This window comes from Pleurodeles waltl, chromosome 7, assembly GCF_031143425.1.
Source record: "Pleurodeles waltl isolate 20211129_DDA chromosome 7, aPleWal1.hap1.20221129, whole genome shotgun sequence".
Lineage (NCBI taxonomy): Eukaryota > Metazoa > Chordata > Amphibia > Caudata > Salamandridae > Pleurodeles > Pleurodeles waltl.
In genome coordinates, this window is record NC_090446.1 from 766,439,472 (window position 1) to 766,458,289 (window position 18,818).

The 18,818-nt window shown below is 50.7% G+C and overlaps 1 protein-coding gene across 4 annotated transcripts in view; it reads right to left on the reverse strand.

The window, feature by feature from the left end:
• JADE2 (jade family PHD finger 2) overlaps positions 1-18,818 on the reverse strand; it is a 426,950-nt gene that overhangs the window by 284,261 nt on the left and 123,871 nt on the right. For all 4 annotated transcript variants that reach the window (XM_069199256.1, XM_069199259.1, XM_069199257.1 and 1 more), the window contains exon 5: positions 16,483-16,652. In XM_069199256.1, coding sequence (XP_069055357.1) covers positions 16,483-16,652 — 170 coding nt within the window. The remainder of the gene's footprint in view (positions 1-16,482; positions 16,653-18,818) is intronic.

The following is an 18,818-nucleotide window of genomic DNA, read 5'->3' on the forward strand; positions in this document are numbered from 1 at the left end:
CACCCACCCATTACACGAAATGCCACACACAGAAGCAATAACCATACTCTTATACCCCTGCAGGACCCGAATGCCACCACACCGCCACGGAGGGTCCAGAGATGTCCATCCCACCCCCAGAAGAGGCCCCCAGTGACGACAGCAGCTCTGTCTCCCTGGACCCAGATGATCAGCCCGGCCGATCGGGGACCTCGGGACAGTCGGTTCCCCACAGACAGCCACAGGCTACACCTGACCTAACCCCCTCTGGGAACACCAACACAGCTCCCACCCAGCGGGCCCATGCCTCTGTCTCCAGGACACGTCAATCAGCGGTGTGTCCACCACTACAGGGCACCCAGGTTGACCCACCACCCCAACAACAGGGACCTTGGGGGCAGTGGTAGTGGGCACACCGTCCAGGGTACAGAGGCCCAGGTAAACAGGGGAACTGGGAGGGCTGCTGTGCGACAGGGGGGGGACAGGCCCAGGGAACCGACTCTCCAAGAGGCCCTCTCCTCCATCATGGGAGCATACCACCACTCCCAGGAGACGATGGCTACAGTACTGGCCAGGTTCCAGGAGATCCAGGTACTGCAGGAGGAACAGTTCATGGGGTTCAGAAAGGAACTGAGGAACATTAGTTCCGCAATGGGGACCATCGTCATGGCCCTTAACCAGATAGTCACCACATTGCGGGACCATGTGGCACCACAAAGGGCCCCTGTCACTAGCCTCGACCAGGAACAGCCTACCACCTCCGCTGGCGCTAGTGGACAGGAGGCCCCCACACAACGACAGGCCACCAGAACCCCACCTCCTGCAGAAGAAGAACCACCCCGCAAGCGAAACCTGAGATCTCACAAGAAGACAGAGTAGGATGCCAAGACCCCCGCCAGCAAAGGATACCCCCTGATGTCATCCCACTGTCCCACATTATCACCCTGTCCAACCTTGAACTGCCCCTGCTCCATCCTTCCACAGGCATATGGACAATGCACCTGTGAGACTGAGAACTGGACTCTGCCATGGACATTACTCCACCATCACCCATCACCGTTTTACAATCATGTTCCTAAATGTAGCACTTTAATTAAATCACTTATTGCACTTAAAAAATCTGGAGTCTGCTTGTATTTTGAACAAATGTATTAGACATAACGGTGCAAAAATGTTCAGTTACATTGTGATGACAACATACCACTGTCACACAGCTGTAGTCCATGGGCAAACAAAGCAGAGGTCACGCAGTGGGGCCCACAGCTCTGAAAACGGAAGGGAAAGTCACAACTCAGTTAACAGGAACTGGGGGGGAACTCAGACAGTAGAGAGGCAGGAGACTTTAAGTAAATGTAAAATGGCGTGGTTGATTCGTACCTGTGTGCCACTGAAAATACTGTTGTATCACTGTGTCCCTGTTGTCTGTGTCGTCCCCGTCGTCTTCCTCCTCTTCACTCTCCACAGGCTCCACAGCTGTTACAACACCACCATCTGGACCATCCTCCTGCAGGAAAGGCACCTGGCGTCGCAAAGCCAGGTTGTGAAGCATACAGCAGGCCACGATGATATGGCACACCTTCTTTGGTGAGTACATTAGGGATCCACCTGTCATATGCAGGCACCTAAACCTGGCCTTCAGGAGGCCGAAGGTTCTTTCTATAATCCTCCTAGTTCGCCCATGGGCCTCATTGTAGCGTTCCTCTGCCCTTGTCCTGGGATTCCTCACTGGGGTAAGTAGCCACAACAGGTTGGGGTAACTAGAGTCACCTATTAGCCACACACGGTGTCTCTGTAGCTGTTCCATCACATAAGGGATGCTGCTATTTCGCATGATGTACGCATCATGCACTGACCCAGGGAACTTGGCACTTACATGGGAGATGTACTGGTCAGCCAAACAGACCACCTGGACATTCATCGAATGATAACTTTTTCTGTTCCTGTACACCTGCTCACTTCCACTGGGGGGAACCAAAGCCACATGGGTCCCATCAATGGCACCAATGATGTTGGGGATATGTTCAAGGGCATAGAAATCACCCTTCACTGTAGTCAAATCGCCCACCTCAGGGAAAACAATGTAGCTCTGCATGTATTTCATCAGGGCAGACAACACTCTGGACAAAACCTTAGAAAACATAGGCTGAGACATCCCAGATGATATGGCCACTGTTGTTTGGAATGATCCACTTGCCAAAAAATGGAGTACTGACAGAACCTGCACCAGAGGGGGTATCCCTGTGGGTTGACGAATGGGGGACATCAGGTCTGGCTCCAGCTGGGCACACAGTTCCTGTATAGTGGCTCGGTCAAGTCTGTATGTCAGTATGACATGTCTGTCTTCCATTGTCAACAGGTCCACCAGCGGTCTGTACACGGGAGGATTCCTCCATCTCCTCGCAAGTCCCAGCGGACGGTGCCTAGGAAGGACAACATGGAGCACAGAGTCAAGCAACCCACAGGTACATAACCACAGCTTGCACAGTACACGATTCGCTATGCATTGAATGGCTTGTATGAGTGGCAATGCAAGGCCTAGACCTGTGTGACGCAGTAGAAATTAAGCCATGTGGGCCCTTGAAATGGCGGCTGCCTGACCTGTGAAGTGTGACAATGGGATGTGAGGTCAATGTGCTGGCGTGGCACACCGTGGCGGTAGGCGGTCTAAGACCGCGGCGCAAAGCAGCATTGGTTAACATTGAACCCTATGGGTCTCAGGAGCCAATAACGATGTGCGCCGGCAGTCGCGGTACGCACCGCCGCGGTACGCACCGCGGCGGGCGTGACCGCCATTTTCTAACTGCTTAATCACTCGAGACCTGATCATCCACAGGAGAGCACCTATACTGCAAGTGCTACTGTGACCTCGGTCTGGAAGATACAATGGCTGCTGCGACTGGGGAAAGGGCCCCTGCCTTCACTTCTGAGGAATTGGAGAAACTTGTTGATGGGGTCCTCCCCCAGTATGCGCTACTCTACGGTCCTCCAGACCAACAGGTGAGTACACAGGGAGCACGTAGTATGGGCTATGCCTGTGTTGAGTGGGGTGGATGTAAGATGGTGGGGAGGGGAGCGAATGAGGAGTGCAACGCACGACAGATGAGAGCATGTGCCACATGGCAAGGTTGGGGAGGGGGGGCCACTCACATCGACCAAGCAGAAAAGTGATGATATTTCTTTTTCCACCCTGTACATGTCATATAGGTGAGCGCCCATCAGAAGATCGACATTTGGCGTGCCATCGCCAAGGACGTCCGGGCCCTGGGGGTCCACAACAGACGGGGCACCCACTGCCGCAAGAGGTGGGAGGACATCCGCCGTGGGAGCAGAAAGACTGCCGAGGCTCTGCTGGGGATGGCCTCCCAATCTAGGAGGGGTGCCACACGGCAATTGACCCCCCTGATGTCCCGGATCCTGGCGGTGGCCTACCCCGATTTGGATGGGCGCGCGAGGACATCACAGCAGACACAAGGGGGTGAGTATCAGCACATTCTGCTATATTAGCGCACAGTGGAGGTGTCTGGGTGGGGGAGGAGGGCTGTGGCTATCTCTAGGCCAGGGCGGTTTCTGTAGGCTAGGCCCCTCCATTTGGCATGGCCCTGTGCCCCCGCCCGCCACCTCTGTAGGGTGCTAAGTACAGCTATCCATGGTCCGGGTTCACCTATGTGTGCATTTGTCGTCCATAGACTTGTAGGCCAAGTCACAATAATTGAGAAGTGTACCCCGAGTGCGCGGCTTAGTGCAGGGGGCTTCTGTGTCTGTCCTCTCCGCCAACGGTGCCGCCAATGCATGCACTCAACATGTCTATCTTTCTTCTCCCCCCCCCCTTTTTTTTGGTTTTCCTGTTCATGTGTGCATTAGCATCATCAGGCGGAGGAGAAGTGGCATCGGCGCACGAGGGAGCTGCATCTCACATGGCCCCGGAGGGCCATGCAACCGACTCAGAGTACACCAGTGAGACGGAGGGCGAGTGGAGCTCCACAACGGGGACCCGTGGAGACGTCAGCGACACCGACACGTCCTCGGAAGGGAGCTCCCTTGTGGTGGCGGCAACATCCGTGCCCACCGCAACAACAGGTACAGCCGCCACCCAGCGCACCAGCTCCGCCCTCCCAGCAGCCCCTCAGCTTTCGCCCCGTGCCCTCTCGGCCAGGAAGCCGGGCATCTCCTTCGCCCCTGGCACCTCAGGTCCTGCCCCAGTTACCCCTGCTGCCCTCAGTGCGGAGATCATTGACCTCCTCCAGACGCTCATTGTTGGGCAGTCTACCCTTTTGAATGCCATCCAGGGGGTAGAAAGGGAGGTGCATCGGAGCAATGCATACCTGGAGGGCATTCATTCGGGTCAGGCTGCCCATCAGCGATCGTTCAACGCTCTGGCCTCAGCACTGACGGCAGCAATTGTCCCTGTGTCTAGCCTCCCCCCTCCATCTTCCTCAACCCAGTCCCACTCCCCTGTTCCTCTGCCTATCCCAGACACACCTACAGACCAGCATGCACACACCTCAACACCCAAGGGCAGCTCATCCAGACATAAGCACCACAGATCACACAAGCATTCACCCAAGCAACATCCACATGCAGACATGCCAACAGCCACTGCCTCCTCTGTGTCCCCCTCCTCCTCGTCTCCCTCCTCCCTCCCTGTGACATCTCCACTCACACCTGCATGCACACCACCATCAGCCAGTATGTCCATCACCACCACACCCACCAGAACAGTCCGCACACGTGCAGTCACCACCCCCACTGCCATTTACACGTCCCCTGTGTCCTCTCCCAGTGTGTCTGTCACCCCCTCTTCAAAACCACACAAACGCAGGCAGCCACCCACCCAACAGCCATCCACCTCACGACAGCCTCCAGCACAAGCACCTGCACCCAAAGACACCAGACTTCACTCTCCTACAACCACATCCTCTTCCTCCACTCCCATACCCACTACAACTACCCGCCCCTGTCTTCTTAAATTGATTTTCCTTTCCAACCTTGACCTCTTTCCAACAACTGACCCACCCCCTCCATCTCATAAGACTCCAATCAGCACCTCAGCCACCACAAGCCCTGCACCTACTAGGACCATCGTTCAGGGCTATTGGAGTCCACCAGCTCCTAGGGCAGGGACATCGGCCAGCAGCAAGGGGACAGCCAGCCCACCCCCTGGGTAAAAAAACAAAAAAGGGAAGGGCCGGCACAACAGGCCTGAGACGGCTGCCCCCAAGGACACCACCCTTGCACCATCACCTGGCCCATCCACAAAGGGAGGCAAAGGCCCCAGAGTTTCTGCCTAGGAAGGCAAGGGCAGCAGGGCGGACAAGTCCGGCAGCAGGCGAGCTGCCCAGGAGGGTCCCACCAGCCCCATTTGGGGTGTGACGGAGGACACCCACGGGCCCAGGACTCCAGCACAGGAGGGCCCCGCAAGCGAAAGGTCGGATGGCGACTGAGCGGGGATTATTGGCCAGATCTGGTTCCCTAGGAACACAAGACAAGCACCGCTGAACAGGGCCCCGGCGTGAGGAGCACCGCTGAACAGAGCCCCGCCGTGAGGAGCACCGCTGAACAGGGCCCCGCCGAGACCGGCACCGCTGAACAGGGCCCCGCCGTGAGAGGCACTGCTGAACAGGGCCCCGCCGAGACGAGCACCGCTGAACAGGGCCCCGGCGAGACGAGCACCGCTGAACAGGGCCCCGCCGAGACGAGCACCGCTGAACAGGGCCCCGCCGAGACGAGCACCGCTGAACAGGGCCCCGCCGCGAGGAGCACCGCTGAACAGGGCCCCGCCGTGAGAGGCACCGCTGAACAGGGCCCCGCTGAGACAAGCACCGCTGAACAGGGCCCCGCTGAGACAAGCACCGCTGAACAGGGCCCCCGCCGTGAGAGGCACCGCTGAACAGGGCCCCGCTGAGACAAGCACCGCTGAACAGGGCCCCCGCCGTGAGAGGTACCGCTGAACAGGGCCCCCGCCGTGAGAGGAACCGCTGAACTGGGCCCCGCCGTGACAAGCACCGCTGAACAGGGCCCCGCGGTGAGAGGCACTGCTGAACAGGGCCCCGCGGTGAGAGGCACCGCTGAACTGGGCCCCGCCGAGACAAGCACCGCTGAACTGGGCCCCGCCGAGACGAGCACCGCTGAACAGGGCCCAGCCGTGAGGAGCACCGCTGAACAGGGCCCCGCCGAGACAAGCACCGCTGAACAGGGCCCCGCCGTAAGAGGCACTGCTGAACAGGGCCCCGCCGAGACAAGCACCGCTGAACAGGGCCCCGCCGTGAGAGGCACCGCTGAACAGGGCCCCGCCGTGAGAGGCACCGCTGAACAGGGCCCCGCCGTGAGAGGCACCGCTGAACAGGGCCCCGCCGTGAGGAGCACCGCTGAACAGGGCCCCGCCGTGAGGAGCACCGCTGAACAGGGCCCCGCCGTGAGGAGCACCGCTGAACAGGGCCCCGCCGTGAGGAGCACCGCTGAACAGGGCCCCGCCGTGAGGAGCACCGCTGAACAGGGCCCCACCGTGACAAGCACCGCTGAACAGGGCCCCGCGGTGAGAGGCACCGCTGAACTGGGCCCCGCCGTGACAAACACCGCTGAACAGGGCCCCGCCGTGAGAGGCACCGCTGAACAGGGCCCCGCGGTGAGAAGCACCGCTGAACTGGGCACCGCCGTCTCTGCACCGCTCCGCTTGGCCCTTCATCTCAAGCACCGCTCTGCTGGGCCCTTCATCTCAAGCACCGCTCTGCTGGGCCCTTCATCTCAAGCACCGCTCCGCTGGGCACCGCCGTCTCTGCACCGCTCCGCTTGGCCCTTCATCTCAAGCACCGCTCCGCTTGGCCCTTCATCTCAAGCACCGCTCCGCTGGGCCCTTCATCTCAAGCACCGCTCCGCTGGGCCCTTCATCTCAAGCACCGCTCCGCTGGGCCCTTCATCTCAAGCACCGCTCCGCTGGGCCCTTCATCTCAAGCACCGCTCCGCTGGGCCCTTCATCTCAAGCACCGCTCCGCTGGGCCCTTCATCTCAAGCACCGCTCCGCTGGGCCCTTCATCTCAAGCACCGCTCCGCTGGGCCCTTCATCTCAAGCACCGCTCCGCTGGGCCCTTCATCTCAAGCACCGCTCCGCTGGGCCCTTCATCTCAAGCACCGCTTCGCTGGGCCCTTCATCTCAAGCACCGCTCCGCTGGGCACCGCCGTCTCTGCACCGCTCCGCTGGGCCCTTCATGTCAAGCACCGCTCCGCTGGGCCCTTCATCTCAAGCACCGCTCCGCTGGGCCCTTCATCTCAAGCACCGCTCCGCTGGGCCCTTCATCTCAAGCACCGCTCCGCTGGGCCCTTCATCTCAAGCACCGCGTGCTGGGCCCTTCATCTCAAGCACCGCTCCGCTGGGCCCTTCATCTCAAGCACCGCTCCGCTGGGCCCTTCATCTCAAGCACCGCTCCGCTGGGCCCTTCATCTCAAGCACCGCTCCGCTGGGCCCTTCATCTCAAGCACCGCTCCGCTGGGCCCTTCATCTCAAGCACCGCTCCGCTGGGCCCTTCATCTCAAGCACCGCTCCGCTGGGCCCTTCATCTCAAGCACCGCTCCGCTGGGCCCTTCATGTCAAGCACCGCTCCGCTGGGCCCTTCATGTCAAGCACCGCTCCGCTGGGCCCTTCATGTCAAGCACCGCTCCGCTGGGCCCTTCATCTCAAGCACCGCTCCGCTTGGCCCTTCATCTCAAGCACCGCTCCGCTGGGCACTGCCGTCTCTGCACCGCTCCGCTGGGCCCTTCATCTCAAACACCGCTCCGCTGGGCCCTTCATCTCAAGCACCGCTCCGCTGGGCACTGCCGTCTCTGCACCGCTCCGCTGGGCCCTTCATCTCGCGCACCGCTGGCCCATTGGCAGGGCCGGATCTGTGTCGGGCAGGGCTTCACGAAGCACTCTGGCCAACATGCCTCCTCCATAACCAGCAGAGTCTGTAATCCACCTGATGGGACTGTGGCTTTGCACTCCCCCGGATGGTACAGTGGGCAATCCACCCACTGTAGAGACTTGGAAAACTGTGGCTTTGCACTCCCCAGGATGGTACAATGGGCAATCCACCCACTGTAGAGACTTGAGAGACTGTGGCTTTGCACTCCCCAGGATGGTACAGTGGGCATGGAGGCCCCTCGTGGATCTGGCGTTGTGGACTCATGTGGCTGAGGTGCCCCCCCCTTCCCTTCCCCCTGAGGTGCCTGTGTTTTTATTATCTGATGCCCCAGCAGTGTTCTCTCCAATGGAATCGGGTCTCGTGTGTGGGCTTTGCCCATGTGTTTATGCACATTGGCCCACGAACAATGGAATGTAGCCAATATGTGCCGGACTTTTGGACTATGTATATATTGTTCATGTTGTAATATATTTATTTGATAAATTTCATATTTCACTTAGGTTCAAATATGCTTTAATATACTTCAATTTTAATGAACATTTTATTTTGTCTTTGCATTATTCCGGTGGGTTTGGGGGGTGTCACTCTGACTTGTTGCTCTGCATTGGTGTGTAGGGATTGGGGGGTGAGGGTGGGGGTGGGTGTGTTGCGTGTGTGTGTGCCCATAACCTTTTCTCTTCCCCCCTCCCCTGTGTCGTAGGTGCAGTACTCACCGTTGTCTTCTGCGCCGGCGTTCGTGCTCCTGGTAGAGGAGCAGGAAGACAATGGCTGGTAGGATGTTTAATTCGGGTTCCATGCTGTCCAGATTCCTTGTGGAGTGTGTATAGGTGAGCGTTTTCCCGTTCGTAGTCTGTTTCCGCCGTGTTTTTATCGGCGGGGCGCCCGCCCCGGAAAAGGTGGCGGATTGGTGGGTCGTGATAGTGTGGGCGGTACATTGTCTGCCGCCTGTCTGTTGGCGGTGACCGCCGCGCTGTTTGTTTGTCCCGCCGTGGCGGTCGGAGTGTTAAAGTGGCGGCCTGTGTTGGCGGTTCCCGCCAGGGTCAGAATCCCATTTTTATTACCGCCTGCCTGTTGGCGGGTTGGCCGCCGCTTTAACACCGACCGCCAGGGTCTGAATGACCCTCTAAGGCTTTCACTGCTACTTGCTTCATGTAGAAATCTTAGTAGTGTGTTAGAGGGAATATTGATAATACTGTTGTGACAAATATGGTGGGGCTGTTTCTATGTTTCACTTTCTTGGTCACCGTTGTAATAATGTCTGGTTCATCCTTATAATCTCACTTCATGCCTTTTTGTGTAAAATACATTTGCTTCAAGAAATCCTATTGAACCAAGATATGCTACTTCTTGTCATTACATGTATGAGACTTATGTAACAGCAGGAACAGGGCAAAATCTGTTTCCACCACAACTTCCCCAAGGAGTCTAAGAGTGTTGTTGCGATGGGCCACCACAAATCACTTTTACCTTCGGTATCTGTGAGGTGCTGCTAGCTAGCCGAAAGGGTTAGGCAGACAGCTGCCACACTCTTTGGATCGGCCTCAGTTCCCCAAATTTGGTGGTGCTGCTGCCCAAAACTCAGCAGTGTTGTTACTTTGGCGAGAGTCTCACAACACTTTAATAAGTTTAGATTAATTCAGGTTCACCACCTGCTTGAGGGTGCTACCGATCAAGACCTCTTGGCATTTTAGATAATCAGAGGTCCAGGTTCTTCGCACTAGGTGGCCGAGTTGTTCTTCCTGTTGAGTGAGTGGATTTGGCACCAGAGTCTTGGATTAAGTGATATTTATTTTAACTTTGGATACACAATGGAACAGATGTGCACTAAGACCACCAAGGTCAGAGGGTTTGTTATGGAAAGCCTAACATTGCTCACAAACATGGTGATTTTAAATATATCCTTATGAATAGATACTTCCTTTTGTGTCTTTCCTAGCTCTTACAGTGTTTGCAAACGGTTGAAGCATCAGTGCAAAAATGAACAGTGAAAGAGGGCAGCACTGTCTTGTTTCCCTCTCCATAGTAATCAGCTGCAATACAGTGCCATTCCCTCATATTCTAGCTTTGGGCCGCTGGTAATTCACCACGAACACTAGTAAGGAAATGAAGTCCCACACCCAACTTCTTCAAAATTCTTAACAAGTACATCCAACCAACTATACTGAATGCCTTTCCTGCATCCAACAGAAGAACAACATTCCTTTTTCTCCACTTGGCGTTCTCCTCGATATGAAGCAATTTTTTAATACTTGTTTGACAATGCCTTCCAGGGAAACATCTGGATTGGTCCACATCAACAGTGTCTGAGAAAAAAGGTTCCCAACTTTGCCACAACGATGCCGATGAGGGGTTTCACGTTGATGTTTTAAAAAGAAATGGGCCTATATGAAGTACATTGGGTTGGATATTGTGGATAACCATACATTGAATTGGCAAGTAATCCTGCTTCACCAATGCCATTAAAAAGCTGCAAAAGGATCAGTGTGAGCTTGGCATAGTAAAGCTTATAAAATGTGTTGTGCATCTGTTCAGGCCTGGGGGTTTTCTGATTTTTAATTTGGAGATTGTAATGTGTTCCATCAAGGCATCTTGACAGTCCTGGTGAAAGGACCAACAGAGATGGTCCTGAAGATCGTGTTCCACCTCCTTGGGTTTACTTATTTCCTTTGATATAGATGTTGGCAAAACGCTCAGAAGAACTCCACAATTGTACTGTCATCCTTATTTACCTTGCTGGAGTCTGTCATTATCTTATGGACCATGTCTAAGTTTACTTTGGCTGTTACTTGTGTTGTCAGAAGTATTCCAGCTTTCTTCACCGAAGAGTAACATAATTGTTTGGTTCAAAGCAAAACATATTCTGCCGTGGAAATTCGGCCTGGACTGTTCTTACTGGAGCAGGGTCAAGGCTGATCTGCATATGGCTAGGTCCAAACTGAAGTGGCATGGTGGGCAAAAAAACGATGGATTGAAAACTACCCTGAGCAATTGCCAGTGGTTAGACACATTGCAAGCATTCCTCCCATCACCTTTTGTAAGGCTGGTTGTTGTTCTTCCACAGGTCCCACCACTACAGAACGTCTATCTGTTGCAGAGTTATTATTAGTAAGTATCTCTCATTAGAAGCTGGCTGAAGTCTCTGGCCTGCTTCTAATGGCCGCCATGATCTCAGAGTTCAAAGAGTGTGGTGCAAGATTGTAATAGTAGAGTTTTCAAGAATTTTCCAAGCATCCTCTCATGGCATTCCACAACTTTTCAAATCTAGGTGGGGTGGAAGCCTGCTAAAAGGGGGGCTCGGCAGTGCCTGCAAACAAGCAGGCATCATGTGCGCTGGCAGGATATTTGGTACCAGAACAATTATAGCCAGAGAGCTCAGTTTCACCAAGTCTGGAAAATTGTCTCAGACCCATATCTCTGCTGGGGGCCTCCACTTGTATTTGTGAAAAAGGCACCCCTCCAAGTTTGCTCCATTAAAATCAGGCCCTAATTGCCTCTTCAGACACTGATCCATAGGCTGCCACTTCAGACACTGATCCATAGGCTCAATTCATGTTAGGAGCGCTTCCAGTCACCCCCCCCTCCAGGCCCAACGTAGGATCCAGTAACTAGCTGTGGTATGTACATTTTGATGCAGGCCGGCCTCCCAGCACTGTGTGTGTAATAATCACTGAAATCTACAATATCTTGCCTCTCCAAACATAGCACAGACGAATCTACAATGTCATAGGACTCGCAAGGGTGCCAATCTGCTTATCATGGGTGGATTCCCCAGTGGACTCAATTCAGAGGGCACAATAGGTACTAACCCTGGTGCTGAGGATTAGTAACCTGTGGGATTTGGAGGATGTCTGGGTCACTTACCTCTAGAAGAAGCTCTTTATTTCTTGTGATTCTTATGATACTTTTGTCTGCTCGAGGAGTATGAAGATGGTGACCTTGAGCAGTCCCAGGAGTGATGCCTCTGTCTTTTGTTGTCACTGGCCCACGCCACAAAAAGTTTTGCCTCCCTCTGCTTAATTGTCTTGGGATGCATACTGAGGCATGATTCATATGATGTAGAGTCGTGGTCTGACCACAGGAATCGCAGGCAGACAATGTGATTGTCAGTAATGGACATTGGTCCCTGCAGGGGTTAAAGCATGAGCACTTTGGGCAAAACATCCTAGCATTGTACTGAATTTAGAGCACTATAGAGTGAAATATTCAGCAAGCAAGATCTCGATCTGTGTCCTAGATGCAGAAAAAAGGAAAATGTTTCACCGGGGTGGGTGCTTTATGACTTAGGTGACACCTAGGTGATCCGGTCCAATGCCTGGGATAATTTAACAGACAAGGAATCTGCAGATAGAAGCATTCACAGGAAAAAGTGAGATGAGACAGTTAGTGATGCATGGGTAATGATGTAACCTTCATATTGGAAAGAAACACTAGTGCTGAGGTAAAAAAAAAAAAAAAGTGAAGTAGAAGCATCTTTTGAAAAAAAAAAAATTCTATCACGCCTGCGCTTTCTTTAACGCGAATCCCAGTGTTTGCACTTTCTGACACTGTGGGAACCTTCCCACTGTGACAAAACATTAGCACAGGGAATGACAGCCCCAGCTCCTCCACTGAAATGAATACAAACTCAGGACAGACAGTCTTCATAAAGGAACTTCGAACGTTCTCCAGTTTCAAAGGTTAACACCAAATGTGATATGCAGCTACCAACTTAGGTTAATATAGGTCAAGGAAGACTGACTCTTCTACAGACCAAAAAACTACTGGAAACCTTGCTATTGAACCAGATACACAGGCACTGCATTTGTAAAACCTAACATACTTCACTCACATTAGATACAACCATGCATCCCCTGGACTGACAGAACAGAGTCGGTGCCCCTTGAGCTGTTAAGCAGTAAATTGTGTGTGTACTAAAAACAAATAGGAACTAAATGGAGTAAAAAAACTGTCATGGTGAAATTATGACAGTAGTGGATTTGGAAATGTATGAAAAAATACCCAAAACAGCCTTGACATGAGTTCCTCTGAAATCTAATTAATTCAAAGAGGACTCCTTTGAATGATATGTGTAACCTAACCAAACCTCAATGCTGAATTAGAGAACATTCATAGTAATAGAGAAATTCTTCTTGGTACTTTGACAGAATACACCAGATCTGAAGATTAAATTATTGTTCCAAGCATAAAGAATCATTTACTAGAATTTTATCCAGGGTAGATGTGGGAAAACTGGACTGACTGCACGAGCACCCTCACTTTTTGCCTCCATTTTTATCTGATACTGATGTATTATGACTAACTGTGCCCTGGGCACTGCTAACCAGTCCCAGGGCCAGTGCTCTGTTCCGAATGGTATATGCCAATTAGGCATAATTATAATTGGCTCGGGCAACCTACCTAAAAAGTCCCTCGTATATGGTAGGGCATGTAGATTTAAGAACCCCAGGGTAGATAGGTCACCCCTGGATGCACTGCGGTGGTCCCTGGTGTCAAAAAGCAAGCAAGCCCGTCTTACTGTCTGCTTTTAAGTTAAAATTCACCCCAAAATCGACTTTAAAATTAAAAGTACTTCCAAAGTCTCAAACTACCTTTTTTGCATATAAGTCACCCCTGCCCTAGGTGCCCCAAATGGTGGGTGCAGTGTAAATACAAGCAGGGACTTTATAAAAAATGTTTTGTAAGCCCTGATGAGGGAAAAACAGCTAAATTTGTTTTCCCACATTGTAGTCATTGGGCTCCATAGCCTAAGATTCAGAGACTTTGTTATAAAATAATAAAGTCTTATTTCCAATAGAGATTAGCTAAATATATCAAGTCTGGTACCAAATGAAATGTTATAATAAACAACTTGCCAATGTTGAATTTAATATAACTAGCAAAGGGAAATAGTTTTAGAACGCTTTCTGAAAGTTACCAAATTCAACTCTGTAGTGCCTTTCCTGATTGGTCACCCTCTGTCAGCATGAGCCAGACTACCTTAATGAGGTGTATAGTAGCCAGGGCTGAGACCAAGGACCCATCTGGTGGGAGGAGAACTGCTGCAGCAGATGGCTGAGCAGGATGGGGGAAGTATAGCTAAACTGGCCTTCAGAGGAGGAAAAGCAACTTAGGACAGAAACTGGTACTCCCCCCATTTCCTGCTCCCCCAGACAGATGGGAGCCTCAATCAGAGTATGAGGTGGGTAGAGGGGGGTGTGTTAAGGGAGACTTAGCCTCACCACCAGGTGGACTCAGCCAGATCTAACCTCTAAGGATGAATTTTCTCTACATTGGATTTTTAGAGAATGTTGCTTTCTAGGATTTATTGTTTCCACACGTCACAGTAAGTGGTCCCCCAGAGGGTGGTGGCCTGCACCCCACGGGACAGGAGCACCCCCCTACTTCCTTACCCAGGAGCATAGATAAATATGGCAGAGCTGCCCTACAATTTAGACCCTGCTGGAAGAAGATACTGGATAATAAGGACCGCACTGCTGGATCCCTGGCCTAATCCTGAAAAGCTGCACAAGCAGCACATTTTGGGCTTCACCAACAAAATTACTTTGCCTTGCTTCTGCAACTCCAGGAGTGGACTTCCCTGTAAGCTACATGTACAAAGAAGCTGACCAGAGTTCCCTGCATCAAATCCTGAGAGAAGAGCCCAGCTGATCAGCTTCCGGTGGCCATTTGAGGATTCTGACCAGGTGCATTCTGGGAGTCACAGTACCAACTCCCAAGGAGCAACTCAGAGCTTCTTGAACCTTGGATCACATTTGTGGGCACTTCAAGGACCTCTGGAAGAAGATCCAGAAGTTATAAGAAGTTTGGAGCAACTGTTAAAAGCTCCATAAGATGAAGAGGTGCACTGTGAGAATTGTTGTCCCAGACCCCAAGAGGCAAATCAGAGCCTCTGAACCCTTGGCTGATGCTGTGGACCACTTTCCTGAATCAAGAAACTTTTGAAAGTAAGTTCCACAATGCTACATAGTGGGTGGCCTCAACTCTGGACTCTCTTCCAGTCCAGCTATTTGCTTCTAAGCACTAGTTTTCCTTTTAATCTTTACAAATTCATATCTCTGGTTCCCTACATTGGATTTGTGTTGTTTTGGTGTCATTTTAGAGATAAACATATTTCCTATTTTTATAAATTTGTGTCTGAATTTTATTGTGCGTTGTGTTTTACTTGTTGACTGTTTTGTTGATATTAAATGCTTTACACACCTGTCTCCCAAGTTAAGCTTAACTGTTTGGGGGCCAAGCTACCAAGGGTTGAGCAAGGATTAATTTGTTGAGACCTTGACTGGACCTAGTGGGGGGTGTTTGTGGCCTATTGCTAAGTGTAGGTACCTAATCCACTTTCCAACAGTAGAGATGACTAATATTTAAAATTAAATCATGTCTAAATAAGTAGAGATTTCACCTATAAGCCTTAACAGACATGGGGCCTCATTCCGACCCGGACGGGCGGCGGACGCCGCCCGCCGGGCGGAAACCGCCCAAACACCGCCCCGCGGTCAGAAGACCGCGGGGGGCATTTCAACTTTCCCGCTGGGCCGGCGGGCGATCTGCAAAAGATCGCCCGCCGGCCCAGCGGGAAAGCGCCTTCCACGAGGATGCCGGCTCCGAATGGAGCCGGCGGAGTGGAAGGTGTGCGACGGGTGCTGTGGCACCCGTCGCGCTTTTCAGTGTCTGCTAAGCAGACACTGAAAAGCAATGTGGGGCCCTGTTAGGGGGCCCCTGCAGTGCCCATGCCATTGGCATGGGCACTGCAGGGGCCCCCAGGGGCCCCACGACACCCGTTCCCGCCAGCCAGGTTCTGGCGGTGTAAACCGCCAGAACCAGGCTGGCGGGAAGGGGGTCGGAATCCCCATGGCGGCGCAGCTTGCTGCGCCGCCATGGAGGATTCCCATGGGCAGCGGGAAACCGGCGGGAGACCGCTGGTTTCCCGTTTCTGACCGCGGCGGTAACGCCGCGGTCAGAATGCCCATGAATGCACCGCCAGCCTGTTGGCGGTGCATTCGCTGCCCTCGGCCCTGGCGGATTCAATCCGCCAGGGTCAGAATGAGGGCCATAATATACTAAAAGAACAGAGGGAAGTCTAGGATTGCAATAACTTGGCATATACAGACGTGATAATGGCAAATGCCTTTTGTGTTCGCACCAACCTTACACTGCATAAAATACATTGTATTAAAATCACCCAGAAATTAAAAGGCTAGTAATTTTTTGCATAATTTTCAACCTCAATGACGGGGACAAAAACCATATATGTCTTTAAAAGGTTAAGGCACTGTTACTTTGCCAGAGTATATCACATCTTTTAATAATGGAGGGCACCACAACATCATGTCATTGTTCTTTTTGGGGGGAATTAGCAGAGCTGCGTCCATGAAAAATTTGATGCATACAGCCAAGGTTGCCAAATGGCATAATTCTGCCTATACTTTTCAAGTGCAAGACTGTTTGTTGTCCTCCCTAATGACAGACACATCTAAAAAGTAAGGTTATAAGAGATTAAGCCTTGGAAAGAAAAAGGCTTTTTACACAGCAGCTTTACTTTTTCCAGGACATACTAAAAACCGTCAAAGAACTGTTTGCATTCCTTGGTAATCATATTATAAACTCCTACCCATTTCCTTGAGCTCCACATTAACAAGCTCCATCCAATAGGCATCAATCTCATCCAGATCATAGCGACAGGATCCCACAGAATGTGTCCTTACGAAATCCGGACTCTCAGAAGACGGTACCACACGTTTCGAAATCAAAAGAGGATATTCTTCAAGTGCATATAAAACCCTAGGAGAGAAAATACAATTAAACATGTAGTGCACAACATTCCGAGAATGTTAAATGAAAAACAGACACTTCGGTCGTTCACAAAGGTACAGTGCTGCGGAAATCTACTAAAAGAACAACACATCGAAAAAAAAACAGACAACTGGAGACATGCTAGGAAAAATTCTACCCAAGGGATGTTTTGGTGCTTACAAGCTATTTAGCATTTCATATCTGTTTGGCACTAATTAGCTATTTCAAGTGTATTATAAAAGCCCCTGCTTCAGTAAAGTGAGTTATTTGCCATAGGTAACACTATTTCTGATGGAAGTATTCCTCAAAGTCCCTCGCTGTAAACCTTATTCCAAGGTTGCTTACTGGATCTGGAAATTATAATTATGACATTATTGGTGCAAAAGAAGCAAGGCCAGAAGACTGGTGGACGCAGAATATGTATCCCTTGTTGGATGGTTATGCTTTTGCGACCAACTTGACAATGGCTTTCGACAAGTCAGACTAACACAGAGGAAGATAAAATTCAGACAGGAGGATAAAAGAACAATACCTTCCTGGGAGTACTGCACTGCCCTGTAGAGCAATCTTCATGCACTGCATAAGCAAAGGTGTTCCAAGTAAATTCCTACATCTTTATGAATGGTAAAAGCTAAACAGTTTGTATTTCCCATGACACAATATGGTCCAGAGAAATATTCCCCTCCACTTACATAGGTGGATGACCAGATAATGGCCATTAATATTAGGGACTGTGATATTCATGGCTGTGTTTCAAAAGTGATCGCAACATGTCACTGATTTAACTCATAAATCTAAGCGAGTTAATACTATCTTAGCTGGAAGCAAGTGCTTGGAGTACAAATAAGAGTTTAGTCTCAAACCTGAATGAAAGTTAGTGGACTGTGCTTGTCGGCCTTCCAGTCGGGAAGTAGGAATACTCATAGGCTGATGCGCAATTATGTCCTTACGAACAATTGACACTGTGCTTGAAAGTATCAATATTAGCACTGATAGTGTGCTTCATGATTACACCAGTTCGGAGATGTTTATTGTGCATTATGCTAATGAGATAACTACACAATTGTGATGTTTCAAGCATGTGGACATATTGCTAAGGAAAGTATTGTGTTGTGTAGGATGAAGATCTCTAATAAGGTAATTACTGAAGAAAACCGTATGTTTTTGTACTTATTATTATGTTTCTTAAGAGGTGCAGAATTAAGGGCTATGGACTGTGTAAATGTGTTGGTCTGAAAATTATAATTTTTTGTAAGTGGTGTTTGCGTAATTAATTGCATTCTATGTTGATGTTTTCCACCATTTCCTTTTCTTTGGAATGGAATCTCCACAGTTGAGCAGTGAGCTTCAGAGTTTTACCCCCCACTTCACTGCCCCATTTTTCCTCACCTACTTTGGCCCATTAAATGTTGACTCCTCCCTCCCCCTTTCCCCTTGGTCTTCCTTATTTCAAGTCTTCCACTGCCCCATTTGCTTTCATTTTTTTTTCATCACTATTTAATGGGTCCTCCTGGTAAATCTCAGTTTTCCAGCAATCATATTATTATGTTATATAAAGTTGTCAGTACTTATGTGCAGTACTTTCTGGCATTGTTTACGCTCCTTCCTTATTCTGCCTTTTTTTAAGGCTGGCTATCAACAGCTTTAGCTGACAAAGGACTTCATGTCTTTTTTTTTTTTTTTTTTTAAAGAAGACAAAGTAGGACAAAGAGTGTTTTGGTCAGCCCACTTTCAATTTTTGGCATTTAGGGGTTTTCATGGTTTTGCCATTGCTCGAATGAGCTATCCATCAAGGCTAAGGTATTTCACGGATAGTTACACTGTCCCATTTGAATTCCCATTCGGTTTTGGAGATGGTGCATGATGTAGTTGTTTTTCCTAAACTGCAGAGGCAACATGGCATGTAGCCTGGATTTAAGAGTCAGTGTGTGTTTTTGGATGTATTTACTTTGCTGACACAACATTGTTAATTTATGTTTTTGTTTGTTTTTATTAGGACGCATGTGCTATTTGGATATGTTAGCCTGCCATTATCAACTAACCCTTGGATGATCATTTATTTTACCATCATGATAACAAGATGCAAGTAAACTGTTTTGGTTCACAAAGTAAAAACACAAATACTGGGCTTTTGTCAAAAGTTCTCTGCAAGTC